Source organism: Sesamum indicum, linkage group LG8 (assembly GCF_000512975.1).
Source record: "Sesamum indicum cultivar Zhongzhi No. 13 linkage group LG8, S_indicum_v1.0, whole genome shotgun sequence".
Classification (NCBI taxonomy): Eukaryota; Viridiplantae; Streptophyta; class Magnoliopsida; order Lamiales; family Pedaliaceae; genus Sesamum; species Sesamum indicum.
In genome coordinates this window covers 21,235,666-21,251,340 of record NC_026152.1, presented here as the reverse complement: position 1 = coordinate 21,251,340, position 15,675 = coordinate 21,235,666, and the positions used below count along the sequence as shown (strand labels likewise).

Genomic DNA, 15,675 nt, shown 5'->3' with positions numbered 1-15,675 from the left:
TGTAAATCACCATAAAGATAGACCATCGGATTTTGGGGCACGAGGGAAATAAATAAACAAAACAGGGAGACGGTGTTTGAGCATATTTAGATGGGATTTGACTGAAAATCAGCTTCTCAACATACGGTATTTTTTCTTTTCCGTACTAATAATATCAGGTGGAGGTGGGGTTGGGCCATGAGCAACTTACAAACAAGTAATAATGTAAAGCCCAATGATGTGCAAAAGAAAAAAGCTACCTACTTGAGAAAATGGAGTGAGGGGTATGGTATCATAAGCCCAATTTTGTCTTGCCATATTGGGCTATAAAAGATGGAAAGCCTAATAATTAAGAAATTTAAATAGTTTTGAATGTAGAATATCGATACATCTAACATCAACACAAAAGACTTGTGGTGATGACATAATTTGAAGTTTGTTGAATTAAGAAAAGAATAGTGGTATAGAACTGGAATCATGTATATATGTATTAAGAAAAAGGCAAGTAGAGAAGAGATAGAGAATTAGGAGTGAAATGAAGATGCATGCATCCATAATGACAATATGTAATGTAAAACTCCTATATTAACACAAAGACATGGGTTGGAAATGTGGAGGATGGAGCTGTAGCCTGTACGTAAAAGGTGCAGCGTGGAGTGTTGGCAATATCATTACGCGTAGCCGCATGCAAATTCCGTGTGTCCCGTCAATAATCACGGACCTCCCAAGTTTTTCCAGCTAAAAAAGAAAATGCAAATACAAAATAATAATATAAGTATATATAGATAGAGGTGAAATGTTTGATTGAGAAGGGGCATTCTTGTGATTTCAACAACACAAGGTGTTAATGAAATAGAGGCAGCAATAGCATGCATTTTCGTCCCCCCTCCGCTACTCATAATTATAATGCTAGTAATTAAGCAGTCTCCTCAAGTCTCAACCCATTCCCATCTATTTCTTCACGCCTTTTACTTCTTCTTTTCATACACAAAATTCAATCCCATTTCCATCAACCTAACGCATCTCTTTCTGTTTCCAGTTCATATTTCTTTCCTTTTTCAAATCATAATAATAATAATACAGTTGTTTTCCTTTTGCATGCACACACGCCTATTTAAATGCCTTCTTCCATCATAACTCCCTCTACACTTGGTCCAATATTCGCCTTTCTCTCCTATGTCAAGAATGTGGCAACTTATAATAATACTTGCCCTTCTAATTTGCTATCATGTGAATGCTGAAGATCCTTACAGGTTCTTCACTTGGAATATCACCTATGCTGACATTTATCCTTTGGGTGTTCGCCAACAGGTTTCATTCATCCTACCTATACCCTTCATTTCGCACTAGTCTTCTATTGCAACAAACTCATCATCTTTTATATGACATGATTATTCTCCTATTTGAGCGCAGGGAATTCTGATCAATGGCCAGTTTCCTGGACCTGATATATATGCAGTGACCAACGATAATATCATAGTCAACGTGTACAATAATTTGCCGGAGCCATTCCTTCTCTCCTGGTAATCCTCCTCCACATCAGATCCACCCATAACTTAGTTATCTTGTAAAATGGTAAACATTATTCCTTCATGTGCAATTAACTACCCTTTACGTGTACAATTTGTGTTGTCACAATCATCTAGTGTCTATAATTTGTCCTCTTGCTAAACTAACTATTTGGCTTCTTTAATTTATATTACAGTTGTATTCGATTTTCTACATAAAATTTTACTCTATCTCTACTATATTCAAAAAAAGTATATATGTAGGAAAATTTTATATACGCGTGGTGCAAAAATACAAGTAGTTTGGATTAGAAAATCCAATACAGTTACCTACCTACCACCTATGCTGATGTTGAATTTGTGATAAGTTAGGCAGCAACAAATATAGGTCACCATTAATTATAGTTAAAAAAATTTCATTCTTTGTTTTGGGGTTACCCAAATAATAAAGAATGATAAGTGTAATTCTGGAATGATAATGAGTGTGAAAATGACATGTTAAAGTGTCTAAGAGCAGAGCAGATTAAATAAGCCTGTAAAAGTACATTCCTGAATCTCGTGACCACAACCTAAACATCACATAAATTGAAATGAAATTTGGTGGAGATGGGCAACAAGTTGAGTAATAATTAATATATAAATGCAGGCGAGTGTGAAACAGTCCACATGTCATGGGCTTTAATTAGCCTATTGGGTTGTTAAGTTAAAATGAGAGATGCTGATGAAAACAGAGTTGTTGCTGTTGTTGGCATTGTGTTAAAACAGGAACGGAGTGCAGCAGAGGAAGAATTCATTCGAAGACGGAGTGTATGGGACAACATGTCCAATTCCTCCTGGCAAGAACTTCACCTACGTTATGCAAATGAAAGATCAAATTGGGAGCTTTTACTATTTCCCATCCCTCGCATTCCACAAAGCAGCTGGTGGATTTGGTGGGATTAGGATCCTGAGCAGGCCCAGAATCCCTGTCCCCTTCCCTGAACCCCACGGGGATTTCACCCTTCTCATTGGAGATTGGTACAAGACAAATCACAACGTATGCATTCTCCAAACTATATCATTCATTTTTAAGTTACGTCTCTTAAATCAACACTACCAACAGGTCTGAGTCTTATCCCAACATTGCAGGTTTTGAAGTCAATTTTAGACCAGGGAAAGATGCTTGCTTTTCCTGATGGAATCCTCATCAACGGGCGTGGAAATAATAGTGCATGGTTCACAGTGGAACCAGGGAAAACATACAGGTTGAGGATATCAAATGTCGGGCTCCGGGATTCACTCAACTTCAGGATTCAGGGACACGAGATGAAGCTGGTTGAAGTGGAGGGCACTCACACTGTGCAGACCACTGTATCCTCCCTGGACGTACATGTTGGCCAGTCCTGTTCTGTTCTAGTCACCGCGGACCAGCCAGCTCAGGACTATTACATTGCCGTATCTACACGTTTCACCGACCAGGTCCTCACCACCACCGCCGTTCTTCACTACAGCAACTCCAGAAAGCCCGTTTCCGGCCCTCCACCCCCTGGACCTACCACTGATATTCAGTGGTCGCTAAACCAGGCTCGCTCCATCAGGTATCTCGACAACGTTCTAGCAGCGGCTGCCAATTACAATCTTGGTTTACTTCTGTTGTGAAATTGAAAGATAGGTGCATGGTTGTGAAGTGGTCAAATAAGAAGAAACAAAGACAAGAAATAACAATTTTCACACAATTAAATTCTATAGTTCATCTACAGAGCAGAGGCATGAAGACGTTTTTTGTTTTTTCAGGACGAATCTGACAGCCAGTGGACCAAGGCCAAACCCTCAAGGTTCATACCACTATGGCCAAATCAATGTGAGCAGAACTATCAGACTGGCCAACTTACCTGGTATAGTGAATGGCAAGCAACGGTATGCAGTGAACGGTGTTTCATTTGTTCACGCTGACACGCCTCTCAAGCTGGCGGACTATTATAATATCAGTGGGGTGTTCCGTGTGGGAAGCATTTCTGACTACCCCCCCAGGGGCAGAGGAATTCGGCTCGACACATCAGTCATGGGAGCAGACTACAGAGCATTTGTCGAGATAGTGTTTGAGAACCGTGAAAACATCACCCAGAGCTGGCATCTTGATGGATATTCTTTCTTTGTAGTGGGGTGAGCCCGTCTAGGAAATGCATGACTTTTTCCAACCAATTCGCATCTTTTTGGCCGCCCGAAAGCGTGAAAACTATTCTTTGTTTCTTTTCATTTGTTATATTCTCTAAGGACTGTCTGGTAAAGTTAGAAAATCATTTGTTGCAGGATGGATGGAGGTTCTTGGACGCCTAGCAGCCGGAAACAGTATAATCTGGTAGATGCCATTTCACGCTCCACCACACAAGTAAGAATCAATATTTATTTTTAACTATTGACTTCAACAGCATTGCTGATTAACCAGATTTGTTCTTTTTTAAAGCAAAGTCCCTTAAACTATTTCTCTTGTTGTGAATTACAGGTTTATCCCAAGTCATGGACAGCAATTTATGTGGCACTTGACAATGTAGGAATGTGGAACCTGAGGAGCGAGTATTGGGCTCGGCAATACTTGGGCCAACAGTTTTATCTGCGTGTTTATACGCCAGTCCGGTCTTTCAGGGATGAGTATGCCATTCCACAGAACGCTCTGCTTTGTGGACGAGCTGATGGCAAGCGCTCATAATACTTCCATTATACATGTATAAACCATTTGTACAATTTAAAGAATTGCGTACAATCACAATATTCTTTTACAACTCTGGCAAATAAATGAAGGAGAAGAAGAGAAAAGTTTAATGGGTTTGGAACTCTTTTATGTTTCATCTTAAACAATAGTAGATTATATTCAGAGGGATACAGCAGAATTTGTGTATTATCTTTTAAAGTCAATAAACTTGTGTAATATCCAAAGCTACTGTTAGATGACCTGGAACATTGTTCTACTGTGATAGATGGCAAGCAGGCTATTGAAATCAATGATTTAACCGAATCGCCAGCTAACTAACCTGTGAAGTTCACAATGCGTAACTTTGCAAAGCTGTTTGAGCAGTTTCTAGGTTCTGGAATTCCCATATGAATTGGAATATGTTCTTGTTTTCATCGTACATGAGGATCAAAAGCGTTTTCCATATTATGTCTTGAACAAAGCCTTTTAATTAGAGACTCAGCGCAGTCAACAAACTGACCTTTTCTTTCTAAACAAACAGAGATCTCTGTAGCAACCTCGGGAGAATTACATCATCACTGACTCTGGGAAATTTGACCTGGTCATTATTATAACAAGGCTAAACCAGCAATATTTTTCTGTATTCATGTCTGTTCTGCCGCCTTGTTGCGACGTTCTCAGAGCAAAAAATATTAGGCTGATGCTTTCAATGGTCAAATAATGACACCTCTTGAATAAGGACATACTTTGATGATTAACATTTCTTAAATTCCTTGTTCTTGTAAAATGTCTACTTGTGTGAGAACATGATCCTTTCATCGTACCTCCTTGAACTTTAGCAAACTCTAATGCATAAAAGGGCCCCTAAACTCGCAATTGAAGTGCCCAGGGGTTAAGAAAACTCTCTGGGCCTTTGATATACATAACATAGACAGAGAATTTAGAAAGCATTGGTCCAGCCTTATTTCCATATGGCTAAGATACATATTTCTCCATTTCTTTGTCTATTCTTTATCTTGGTCAATGTCATCCCTCACTCAGCTGATGAAACACAGCCCACCATTTTCATTCTGGGGGACTCCACTGCAGATGTCGGGACCAATACTTATTTGCCAGGGAGTAAGGTGAGAGCCAACTTCTCTCACTATGGCATAGACTTTCCCCATATGAGGCCAACTGGAAGGTTCAGCAATGGCTTTAACAGTGCTGATTTCGTCGGTTAGTGTAATATCATACCATCAATAAGATCATATTGAAGCTAGTCATCTTCTTATCAAAATACTTGCATGTCTTATGTTATGTATGAACACTGAAGATTGGCAAGCATCTTATATGCTGACATTTTTTCTGCAATGTTTATCATTCAGCCAGGTTCTTTGGGCTGAAGAGAAGTCCACCACCATTTCTGTTTCTTCTGACACTAAAATCCAATCATTTCCAAAAGCATCTGTTGAAAGGTGTAAACTTTGCCTCAGCTGGTTCTGGCCTTCTTGACATAACAGGTCCAAACATGGTGAGGCCTATCATCTGTTACAAAATTCAATAAACAATAAGGTTAAAATTGTTAGCAAAGTAGTTTTACTGCATTTTCTTTAAAGCATGAGCATACTCTCTTATTCTCTTTACATGTTTGTATTTCCAATAGAGCATCGTGCCCTTATCACGGCAGATCAGTCAACTTTCTACAGTAAAGGATAATCTCACTGCCCTGATAGGCTCAACAGCAACAGAAACACTGCTCTCTAAATCTATGTTCTTCATCAGTATTGGGAGCAATGACATTTTTGGCTATTTTATGACCAATAGTACAATGCCCAGAGATCAGTTCATTGGCATTCTGATCTCGGCGTATTCAAACCACATCACGGTGAGACAAGTTACCAACCTAATCCACTTTCAAGAATTAGCATCAAATAAGTTTCGCACACTGATATTTAATTTTTGTCTCTATGGTACTAGAATTTGTACACGCTCGGGGCAAGGAAATTCGGTATCATAAGTGTGCCACCTGTGGGTTGTTGCCCATCTCAGAGACTCCTCCAGAAACTTATCAATGGTGTTGATGGCTGCTTTCCTCCAGAGAATGATTTCGCCTTGGCCTTCCACTCAGCACTTGACACCCTTTTAGTCAACATCAGCTCACAGCTTCCAGGATTTAAGTACTCGCTCGGAAATGGATACCTAATGACAATGGATGTCATAAACAATCCACAAGCCCACGGTAAGCAATTGACACAGTATATGACTTCATGACTTTATTTGTTTGCTGATATTGTTCCGACTTTTCCATTGTCTTAGGATTTGATAATGTGGATTCAGCATGTTGTGGATATGGAATTCTAAACTCAGAAGGCCCTTGCAACTCAACAGCACCACTTTGCCCAGATCGACGTAAGTATTTGTTCTGGGATCAGTTCCACCCTACAAAGAGAGCTGCTTTCTTGGCAGCACAAACACTCTACAGTGGTCCTCCATATTATGTATCACCAATTAATTTTTCTCAACTGGCTAAGGACTATTAGCATCAGAAGATTTGTTCACCCTTTAGTACACTTTTCCAGAATAAGTGAACTGCCAGAGATCATTATCATGTTTGATCCTGTCACTGGTGAGAAGAAAACACTAAATTGCATTATGCTGGAGAATTTCGTTCGTAATTTTATGCATCCAGAGTTAACCATTTTCATTTTTAAGAATCGTTTTTTTTTTTTTTACTGATTTACACTCTTTAGTCTCTTTTTATCTTCATCAACACAGAATTGAAGAGTCCCTTCTATTTTTCGTTTCTTCTGTCTTCAGTGTACTAACATTGGATCTTCATCAATGTGCAAGTATTTATCAGAGGTAGACTCTTTTCTCAACCCTGTTCAAAAGATATGCACTTCCAGAACTCCCAAGTGCTAAATACAATCCAAAACAAGCAGCAATATGCATTCATATTAGTGAAAAAGCATTAGAACTCTCTTCTTGTCCTCAACTTCAAGAATTTGGAAACAGTCTTGTCAATTGCTTCAAAAGAAATGATCCAGTCAAAAGAGTTGGATAAAAGCAGCCAAAACTAAGTTGAAGGCCGGTTTTGACTCTATAATTCTTCACTAAAACACTACTTATAGACAGGCTTCTGAAAAATATTACGTAATCTGTTTGTATTACCTAATATTGCTACCAACTGAAACATGCCAATCTATGCTACTTGAAATTAGATTAAATAATTGAAGTTCCCCACATGAATTGATATGTGGCATTTCACGTTAACAACAATCAATTTATTCCTAATAACAGAAATGAAAGCATGTCTGCAGTGGAGAAGATAAACATAGCTGGAAGGAGACTCCCTCATTTCCATGTAGATCAATACCAAATATTATGGCGGTATCTGCAAAATTGATTCTCCTCTTTGCATCAAATTTGGCCAAGCATCTCTCTCTTTATTCTGCATCTTCAACATGGGGTTTGCCTCTTCAAGAATATGCAAAATCTGCCGAGAAAACAAAGTATATTTATATATTAAAAGTTGATTACTTCTTTTACCAATATGCACTCAAAGGAATTAGCTAGCCTTTTTTTTTTTTCCCCCGAAATCTATAAATTATCAAACTATGTCTTGAAGGTAAATTAAATTTCATAGTAAATTGATGGATGGATCTGATATATCCTAATGAGATTGGTTGTTTACCACTATATAAAATGGCAGTTCTGTATAAGATAAGAAACAAGTGACTTATAAGGCTGCTAGTTCTAGTATTGGAAGTTCAGATGATGTACGGTTTTCATCGTTGGCCTTCTAGAAGATGAATGCAAGAGACAGAGGCGTCCTGCATTCATCATTGCTTTCATCTCTTCCTTGTTGTAGTCTCCATTTAGGCTGGGATCGATCAGTCGTTCACATAGACCACAAGTCAGCAGGGACCGAGCCTGTAAATGTAATTGGCATTTAACAGGGTGAAAGAAAATTAACAAAAAGGAACTGAGAAACTTCTGTTGGCTATTAACGACTCAAATTCAAGTTTAGTTACCCAAAGCACTAAGCTTTCTTGATGTGATGCCGGACTTGCTTGAACAGCTTCTTTTCCAGTGATCAGTTCCAATAACACCACCCCGTAAGAATACACGTCTATCTTCTCATCAACTTTGCCATACATTGCGTACTCCGGAGCCAAATATCCTAATGTCTCAATAACATGAGTTGTCTCTTTATGTGCTGACGACCGATGGGTAACCAATTGTACTTTCGCAGCTCCAAAACCTGACAACTGGAAGTTGAAAACATAAGTTCTTATCATGATATACAGACATTCCAACTTTTTCTATTTTGTGATTTGCTTTTCTTTAGTGATTGAATGAGAAATTAAAAACTTGTCAACCGCTGCAACCTTAACAAGATAAATAATAGCTCAAAGGACTGAATATTGTTTAGAACAAATAGTAGCACCTACATGTGGCTCGCCATCTTCCGACATGAGGATATTAGATGAATTTACAGCTTTATGTATAATCGGAGGACAGCAAGAATGGAGGTACTCTAATGCCTTGGCGACACCAAATGCAATCTGTATCCTCCCACTCCATTTCAACTGATTAAGCCTTAGCTTCAGACTTGAACTGTGTAAGTTGTAAACAATTGCTAGCATTTCTTTACTGTAACAGTGTCCAAGAAGTTGGACTATGTTTTTATGTTTCAAGCCACTCAATATATCCACTTCTTGAAAAAAAAATTCCTCAGAGAATCGGGAGGTGTTAAGAACCTTCACTGCCACAGCCTGACCATTTTCAAGGATGGCTTGATAAACTCGACTATGTGCACCTTCTCCAATCAACACATTGGAACCGAAGCTTTCCATTGCATTGTTAAGTTCTTCAACCGTGAACCACCTGTTTTGGCCCTTCACTTCCAACATAGCCAATCTCTGGCTGAATTTCGGAGAAAAATAATGGAGTTGCTGATTAGTCTTGGCAGTGATGAATTTTTCACTTTCACTTTGCTGCGGTGTTGAAGCTGTTGATGAAGAAGGCATCGACAAGAATTTTCTGATGACAGGTCTAGTTCCTGACTGATCACAGCAGCTGGATTGTGATATAGATGAAAGGCAAGTTCGATAATTTCTGGAGGCTGAACCTTGCTGTGAAGTTCCCATCTTCTGGAATATGATTTTCCCTCCATTATCTATTACTAGAAGCTGGCAAGTAGGAGGCATTGCTTTCTGGCATTTGGCAATCATCGAATCTTTTGGCCTGCAGAAATTGAACTGTTAAAAACGCTACAATCTGTTGGATTCTATATCTGTCTTGTTTGCAGTGTTTTTGTTACCATTTTCTGCTGCATCCAACTACAAGAATCGTTGCAAGCGTTACCCGGACTTGGTGGCTCAGTTCTGTTATGTAGCAGCATCCAGTACAAATCTTGATTTCAAATTCCACCTGATTACAACATCAAGCGAAGCAATCAAACAATATAACATCTATAAAATCTCTAAACGAGACATTCGAACCTGCTTAGATTTACAGAGATCTTCATGGATGTGAAATGTATTAGGATCGAAAGTATCATCAGATTGCTCCACATGAACAGCAAGTATGCTGTCCCCTCGCACAACTACCATACTGCATACCCGGAGCAGCATTTCCCTACTGCAATTGTCAGATTTTAAGCCAACAATTATTCTTCTTCCATTCACAGCCTGGGTCCCTGACCGACACAATATTCCTCGTGTCATGCTCAGGTTTCCGTCCATAACAGGCAGCAGGGATTCCTGTGAAAGGGGAGGCATCCCATGGCAGGAATTACACTCTTCTAAACCGTCCAGATTCAAGATATTAGTGTCGAGTTGCTAGTCCTTTTCAAATTTTTCTTAACTTGAATTGGAGATGTGACCACCTTTGCATCACGTCCAGTTGTTTGATCATTTTAACCGTTTTGTTTTCATACGGGCACTCTTTAAGATCTGAACTCGATATTGGAGCTCACACCATTAAGGGTTCTGTAGGGGACCACTTTAACCATTTAGTGATGTTTGGTATGGAAGCCCTAACTAAATACAGCACGAAATTCAAGCAGGCGGCAATCGCAAATCAGCGGGCTGAACTACTTCTCCGAAAGAAATAAATCTTCATGGAGTTCTGCTCCATGTGAATTCCTTAAGGTTGGCGCAATCATTATCATAGGTGTACGCACTAGTTGCATGTTTTAACGTCATTAACAAAAACGTGCTCTGTTCTTCTTTACCTTTTGCACCACGGTCCAGGAATGACAACTTAATATGCCCTTTAAGGACAGCCCCACAACACCAGAAGGGGACCATCCAAACAGGCTGAGGCCCGATTTCATAATACAATGTCATGGCAACAACACATGAATGGTATTATTACATGCAGGGCTGCAAACCTTATACTGTTGACAACAAATGGGTAAAGTTGGATCCAAACTCAGTTGACATCCAAGACAACAGGAAATGCAGTTAAACCAAACTAACAGCAAGCTTTCACCAATCCAATGGCCTATGACGTTGAGAGATAATCTCAGTAAATAACATAAAGATTCTCAATATCATGTCCTATGTAACAGAAGTAAACACAAACTGCATTAAACCAAAAGCCTCATGCTGCTGTCCATGGTAGAGAGTGATTACGAAAAATGTCCAACAACAACTTGCATCAAGATTCTCAAACTCACCAAGGGTCAAAATTAACATCAAACTAGCAAGGTTACAATATTAGAATTGTCTTTAATAGAAGCAATAATATCTTTCAACCATTCTCTTTACATGTCAAATAAATCTCATTACATGCAGTCATTTACTGCCAAGACCAAAATGTGTCTTAATTGCTTTCATATAATTACACAAGGACTTATTCAGACTGATTTATGGGGTACAGTTTATTATCTCAACCAATTGTGTCAAGTTGAAATGGGTACTGCAAGTTTAGGAGAGAAGCAGGAGGCGAAAGCTGTCTCCGTAATCATCAGAATATGCTCAGACAGACATGAAACTGCAGCTTACTTTCTGCCCATAAAGGAAAACTACCAGGCTTCTCATGACAAGATGATCTCACGACCTGTCAGCAATCTGCATATTCAAATTGGAAAAGGAAAAAAAGGACAAAACAAAACAGAATGGTTTCAGAGGTATGATTTCATAACAATTGTACAAAAAATTGAAGCAACCAAAATGCTCTGCACACTGTCAAAGAACACGGATCAACACTTGCAAATTTGAAGGGGGAAAGGAGGAAAAGATAATACCTAAAAAGCTACTACACAAACACTCTACATATCAACATTGGATGTTTCTATTCTTCATTGTCCTTTATGATGAACATGAGTGGACGTAAAGTCCAATGTTTCATCATGGACCTTTATTTTACCATTGAACATTGAAGACAGAGTATTTTGTAAGAATATTCAATGTGCTAAATCATTGTCGATGGATGAAAACATGTCATCAAAAGTGGTGCAATCTTATATTGCATTCTATGCCAAATGCAGCAATAACTCCACTCTTTTCCCCTTCTATATGTAACAAGTTGTTACTGGCCAATGAATATACGATCTCATCACCTCAACCCTCTGAATTGTACAATCATGCTATCCCTTTTCAGGGCAGCAGTTCACAGGTAGACAGATCAAAAGATAGAGACAATTCTGAAGGCCACATTAATCTGATAATATATCTTAATACCAAGTAATTGATCCAAGCAAAATCTACACAAAAACATCGATATACTTCCCTCAACACTCAAAAGTGATTGCATAACCATAATTCTTTGCTTATACATGAGGTAAGTCATCTTACGATCACCAAAAGAGCATGATACTGCAACTATCTTATTCAATATAAATCACTTTTCACCTGGTTAAGGGGGTTGTCAGGAGATTTTTTCCAGAGTTTCCAAATCATATCCTTGTATTGAGTGTGTGTTAGACCTGGTTTCTCTTCCTTCAGTTTAGGAAGCTCAGCTTCTTCGAAAGCCTGAAAACATAAAAGTTTAGCAAAAAGGCATGCAATACACAAGTAAACCAGAACACCAAGATATGAATATTAGATAAAATGTGACAATGACATAACCGCCAACTAACAGAATACATCAGAAGTGATTTTTCATGGCAACATTTCAATATTAACACCTAAAATAGTGACTACCCTTGTTGAATAATACAGTTAACCAACTAACTAATCATGATTCTTGACAGAAATCAGAAAAAAAAAAAAAAGAATACAGAAGTCAAGAAAACCAGACTTGTAATTCATACCTTGAACGAAGCTTTAAGCCTCTTCTCGGGATGCTTATCTACTGGCAAAGTATCCGCGACCGTCATCCGCGCAATAGCTTCGTCCACTGTTCTTGCCTCAATAACAGCATCATCACGATTAGTATTCACCACGCTCACCATCCTTTCGTACTCTTCCTCATCCGCAATACGATTCTGCTTCTTCTTATCCTCGTCCGCGCGCCGCTGCAAGGCCGCCTGCTCCTCTTCCCTGCGGCGAATCAGCTCCGCCTCCGTGACTTTAGGCACAGGGACTGAAACCCTATTGGCCTTCTTATCGGGCTTCTTCATGCTTTTCTCGAGATCCTTGGCTTCCTGATCGGCTAATCGGCGAGCCTCGGCTTTCTTGGCGGCGGCCTCGGCTCGCTTCTCGGCTTCCTCTTCGCGTTTCTTGGCGGCTCGAGACTTGGCTCCCTCGGCTTCGCGCCAGTATTGTTCTTCTTTTTCTCTGGCCTCGCGCTCTTTTCGATCGGCCTCGGTGGCGGTCTTGCGAGCCCTAGCCGCTTCGGCTTTGCTATTCACTCCCATTTTCTTCGGCATTTTGAACGACTATTTCCCTGAGAAAATGAAATTTGAGAGGAAACAATTTAGGAATTAGGTTATTGAAGGGGTTAGGAATAGGAAATGGAGTGGATGAGCTGAAGACGCAAGGCTGTATAGACCAATGAATTAAACTGCAAGAGAGGAAGGCAAAACTGGGCCTGGGCCTGGGCCTACACTATTATTAACCAACGAATATAAGTATTTATTTTATCTATACTTATACTCATTATTATTATAATAACTTAAAGTTATGAAAATTAGAATCAAAAAGGGGTGATCAAATGTAGCGTGGAAGTGGGAGGGAGGTTTGGTTATTATTATTATTACGCAGCATGTGAATGCATGCTAATTATTATAAAATATAAATTGGTGGGAATTAATTGTGATATTAATAATATCAATAAACAATTCCTTGCATTAATAATAAAAATGGTGTGAATATGGATAAGATGGTCATAATAATTTATTAAGAAACCCGACCTAATCACTTATTAATTGCCCATTGCCATGACCATGAGAAGCTCCATCCCTCAACTACAATCAACCCAAATGTAGTTTTGAAATATCTTGGTGAGTCGGGAAGTTGAAAATAATTGATTAATTTTAAATTAAATATTGAAATTGACACGCCAAAATGATTGAAACATCAATTCACCCCTTTTTCATTATATATATTACAGATTATCAACAATTTTTGTCAACATGTTGGCTTTATATACATAAAATTTTAATATATAAGAGTAAATTATAATGAGTTCTCTTAAAATTTGATATAATTATAAATATTTTATTGTCGTTTGTAAAATTATCAATACCCTTAATTTTAATATCCGTCCAACAACTAACTAATTCAATTAGTTTTCATTATATTTCCATTAAATTTTTATAATGAACTGATTAGAATGCTCTTGTAGGTTATGAAATAATTTTATTTAGTTTAAAATTTTTCAGAATAAGGGTAAAAAAAGAAATTCATCTTGTCATTTTTTTATGTAATTTTTTATTTTGAAAAATCAACATGAGTAAAGTTGATATTTTAGACTTCCATCTAATGATTATATAATTTCAACAAATATTAAGACTATTACTGGTTCTCAAAACAACGATCAGACATTTACCTATATATTAACACATTTCCTTTGTGATTAATAAAACACCAAAATATGACTATCACGATTGAAAATAGTCTACTAAATCAATTTAAAGTTTTCAAAAAAATTATATTTGACAATACTCAAATGACTCATAATGCAAACATTTAAATTATTTATATCATGGATTAATTTTTGAAAAATCTTTGTTGGAAGTAAACCCCTTCAGTAGTTAGTCCAAAAAATAAATTCCTAACTCAACTATTACAAGAATAATGGGTTATGAAAAATCCTTAAGATTACAAATCAATATATGGAAATATGAACAAATCTTAAACAGAATATGTATATATATTTACAAATCTATAATATTGCAGAAATAAAAGGGGGGGGGGGGTCCCCTCATAGAATAAAATCCAAAACAAAAAATCTACGGCCACAAAAACCGACAACCTCTCATAGTTGCTTAGTACCCAAACAACAACAATCGAAAAAACCCAGGCCACATAGAAGATGGTTCACAAAAAATGTTTCAAATGAAGTAGGAGAAGGAGAGGAAGGGATTTCTCAATCAGATACTCAAAGCCAAAAGCCATGAGGGACTTTTATAGAGGTATAACATTGAAAACGGTGGGAGAGAAAGGAGAAGGAGAAGGATTTTCGAGGACACGAGAATCGATGGAGAGGAGAAGTCAGAGAGAGAGAGAGAGAGAAGATGCCAAGAGACATATAGTGGAAAAAACAAGGGGACAGAATGAATTAGAATTAAGATTTTGAAATACAAATATAATACCAACTGAGTAAGCCAAGTGGCTCGAGTCTGTGGGCTGAGTGTGGAGAGTGGGTTGAGCTAACAAGTGGACTGAGGGGTTGAGAGCCTTCCAAATGAGAAGTCCTAGCAATGGGCTTAGACCTATCAATAAGGTTATGGGCCATTTTCGACAATAACCTTGACATAGTAACATAAAATTTTATATTTTAATTTATTGATTGTTGCAAAATATATATCATTAAATATTTTCTTATGTATTTATAGAGAAATTTTATGTTATTGTACGACTAAATATAGAAAACTGCTAATACTATCGATGAGCAACATAATGTAGAAAATCATTCTATATATATTAAAAATACTTTTTGCATCCATGTCTAATGAATATATATATATATACCTCATAAGTGAAGTAATTTGTGTGCTCATTGGTTAATTTATTCTCATGGTATGTTTATGGATTATTTTAAAAAATGGAATATTTTTTTCTTGGTATTTTGGATTTATTTTCTTGATTTGGCGCAAATTTCACAATTTTGGTAGGTGGGAGTGCAATTCCAAAACTTCTGGCCACGTGGCAACAGGACAGGGAACCCAAAAAAATGACCTATTTCGTCCTCAAGTCATTGCAAAGACATGGCAACTATTGTTAACGCCGTTTTGCAGCGCACCACAACAATCTCACCTTTGTCGTCAAGTCCCGACTTCTACATTAACGCCGTCACTTCATAATTACATACACCTATACATATATATATAATTATATTATACTGAGAGAAAGGAAGATGAAGAGTTGAGTAGAGTGAGAGACAACCTGCTGCTTTGCTTTCATAATTGTCTGCTTTTAC

At 37.9% G+C, this 15,675-nt stretch overlaps 4 protein-coding genes across 5 annotated transcripts; 2 read left to right on the top strand and 2 right to left on the bottom strand.

Annotated features, from left to right (window-relative positions):
• LOC105169830 (L-ascorbate oxidase homolog) lies at positions 798 to 4,354 on the top strand. 2 transcript variants are annotated; one of them, XM_011090367.2, is made up of 7 exons: positions 798 to 1,290; positions 1,393 to 1,502; positions 2,253 to 2,523; positions 2,616 to 3,064; positions 3,261 to 3,629; positions 3,777 to 3,855; positions 3,970 to 4,354. In XM_011090367.2, the coding sequence occupies exons 1-7, from the start codon at positions 1,156 to 1,158 to the stop codon at positions 4,171 to 4,173; spliced, it is 1,617 nt and encodes a 538-aa protein (XP_011088669.1). In that variant the 5' UTR covers positions 798 to 1,155; the 3' UTR covers positions 4,174 to 4,354. The 2 variants fall into 2 exon arrangements, 1 of the variants encoding a protein (XP_011088669.1); XR_002287632.1 differs by lacking the exon at positions 3,970 to 4,354 and having other exon boundaries at positions 3,261 to 3,695; positions 3,777 to 3,853.
• On the top strand, positions 4,969 to 6,886 carry LOC105169828 (GDSL esterase/lipase At5g55050-like). Its single transcript, XM_011090364.2, has 5 exons — positions 4,969 to 5,373; positions 5,523 to 5,668; positions 5,801 to 6,022; positions 6,115 to 6,376; positions 6,454 to 6,886. The coding sequence occupies exons 1-5, from the start codon at positions 5,127 to 5,129 to the stop codon at positions 6,675 to 6,677; spliced, it is 1,101 nt and encodes a 366-aa protein (XP_011088666.1). The 5' UTR covers positions 4,969 to 5,126; the 3' UTR covers positions 6,678 to 6,886.
• On the bottom strand, positions 6,797 to 10,133 carry LOC105169829 (proline-rich receptor-like protein kinase PERK8). The gene is made up of 6 exons (XM_011090365.2): positions 9,645 to 10,133; positions 9,464 to 9,573; positions 8,592 to 9,387; positions 8,172 to 8,408; positions 7,921 to 8,070; positions 6,797 to 7,633 (listed from the first exon to the last, which is right to left on the bottom strand). The coding sequence occupies exons 1-6, from the start codon at positions 9,921 to 9,923 to the stop codon at positions 7,520 to 7,522; spliced, it is 1,686 nt and encodes a 561-aa protein (XP_011088667.1). The 5' UTR covers positions 9,924 to 10,133; the 3' UTR covers positions 6,797 to 7,519.
• LOC105169827 (coiled-coil domain-containing protein 124) lies at positions 10,813 to 13,065 on the bottom strand. Its single transcript, XM_011090363.2, has 3 exons — positions 12,404 to 13,065; positions 12,003 to 12,122; positions 10,813 to 11,219 (listed from the first exon to the last, which is right to left on the bottom strand). Exons 1-3 carry the CDS (start codon positions 12,959 to 12,961, stop codon positions 11,202 to 11,204), a joined length of 696 nt encoding a protein of 231 aa, XP_011088665.1. The 5' UTR covers positions 12,962 to 13,065; the 3' UTR covers positions 10,813 to 11,201.

What these genes read in the sequence shown, in the direction of transcription:
- LOC105169830 (XM_011090367.2), top strand. Translation starts at nt 1,156, where the DNA reads ATGTCAAGAATGTGGCAACTTATAATAATACTTGCCCTTCTAATTTGC. An exon ending in CTTTGGGTGTTCGCCAACAG is followed by an intron (nt 1,291 to 1,392) that starts GTTTCATTCATC and finishes ATTTGAGCGCAG; the next exon opens with GGAATTCTGATCAATGGCCA. An exon ending in TATTCTTTCTTTGTAGTGGG is followed by an intron (nt 3,630 to 3,776) that starts GTGAGCCCGTCT and finishes CATTTGTTGCAG; the next exon opens with GATGGATGGAGGTTCTTGGA.
- LOC105169828 (XM_011090364.2), top strand. Translation starts at nt 5,127, where the DNA reads ATGGCTAAGATACATATTTCTCCATTTCTTTGTCTATTCTTTATCTTG. An exon ending in TAACAGTGCTGATTTCGTCG is followed by an intron (nt 5,374 to 5,522) that starts GTTAGTGTAATA and finishes TTTATCATTCAG; the next exon opens with CCAGGTTCTTTGGGCTGAAG. An exon ending in AAACAATCCACAAGCCCACG is followed by an intron (nt 6,377 to 6,453) that starts GTAAGCAATTGA and finishes CCATTGTCTTAG; the next exon opens with GATTTGATAATGTGGATTCA.
- LOC105169829 (XM_011090365.2), bottom strand. Translation starts at nt 9,923, where the DNA reads ATGCCTCCCCTTTCACAGGAATCCCTGCTGCCTGTTATGGACGGAAAC. An exon ending in GTTGGATGCAGCAGAAAATG is followed by an intron (nt 9,388 to 9,463) that starts GTAACAAAAACA and finishes CAATTTCTGCAG; the next exon opens with GCCAAAAGATTCGATGATTG. An exon ending in AAGAAAGCTTAGTGCTTTGG is followed by an intron (nt 8,071 to 8,171) that starts GTAACTAAACTT and finishes TTACATTTACAG; the next exon opens with GCTCGGTCCCTGCTGACTTG.
- LOC105169827 (XM_011090363.2), bottom strand. Translation starts at nt 12,961, where the DNA reads ATGCCGAAGAAAATGGGAGTGAATAGCAAAGCCGAAGCGGCTAGGGCT. An exon ending in GGCTTAAAGCTTCGTTCAAG is followed by an intron (nt 12,123 to 12,403) that starts GTATGAATTACA and finishes TTATGTTTTCAG; the next exon opens with GCTTTCGAAGAAGCTGAGCT.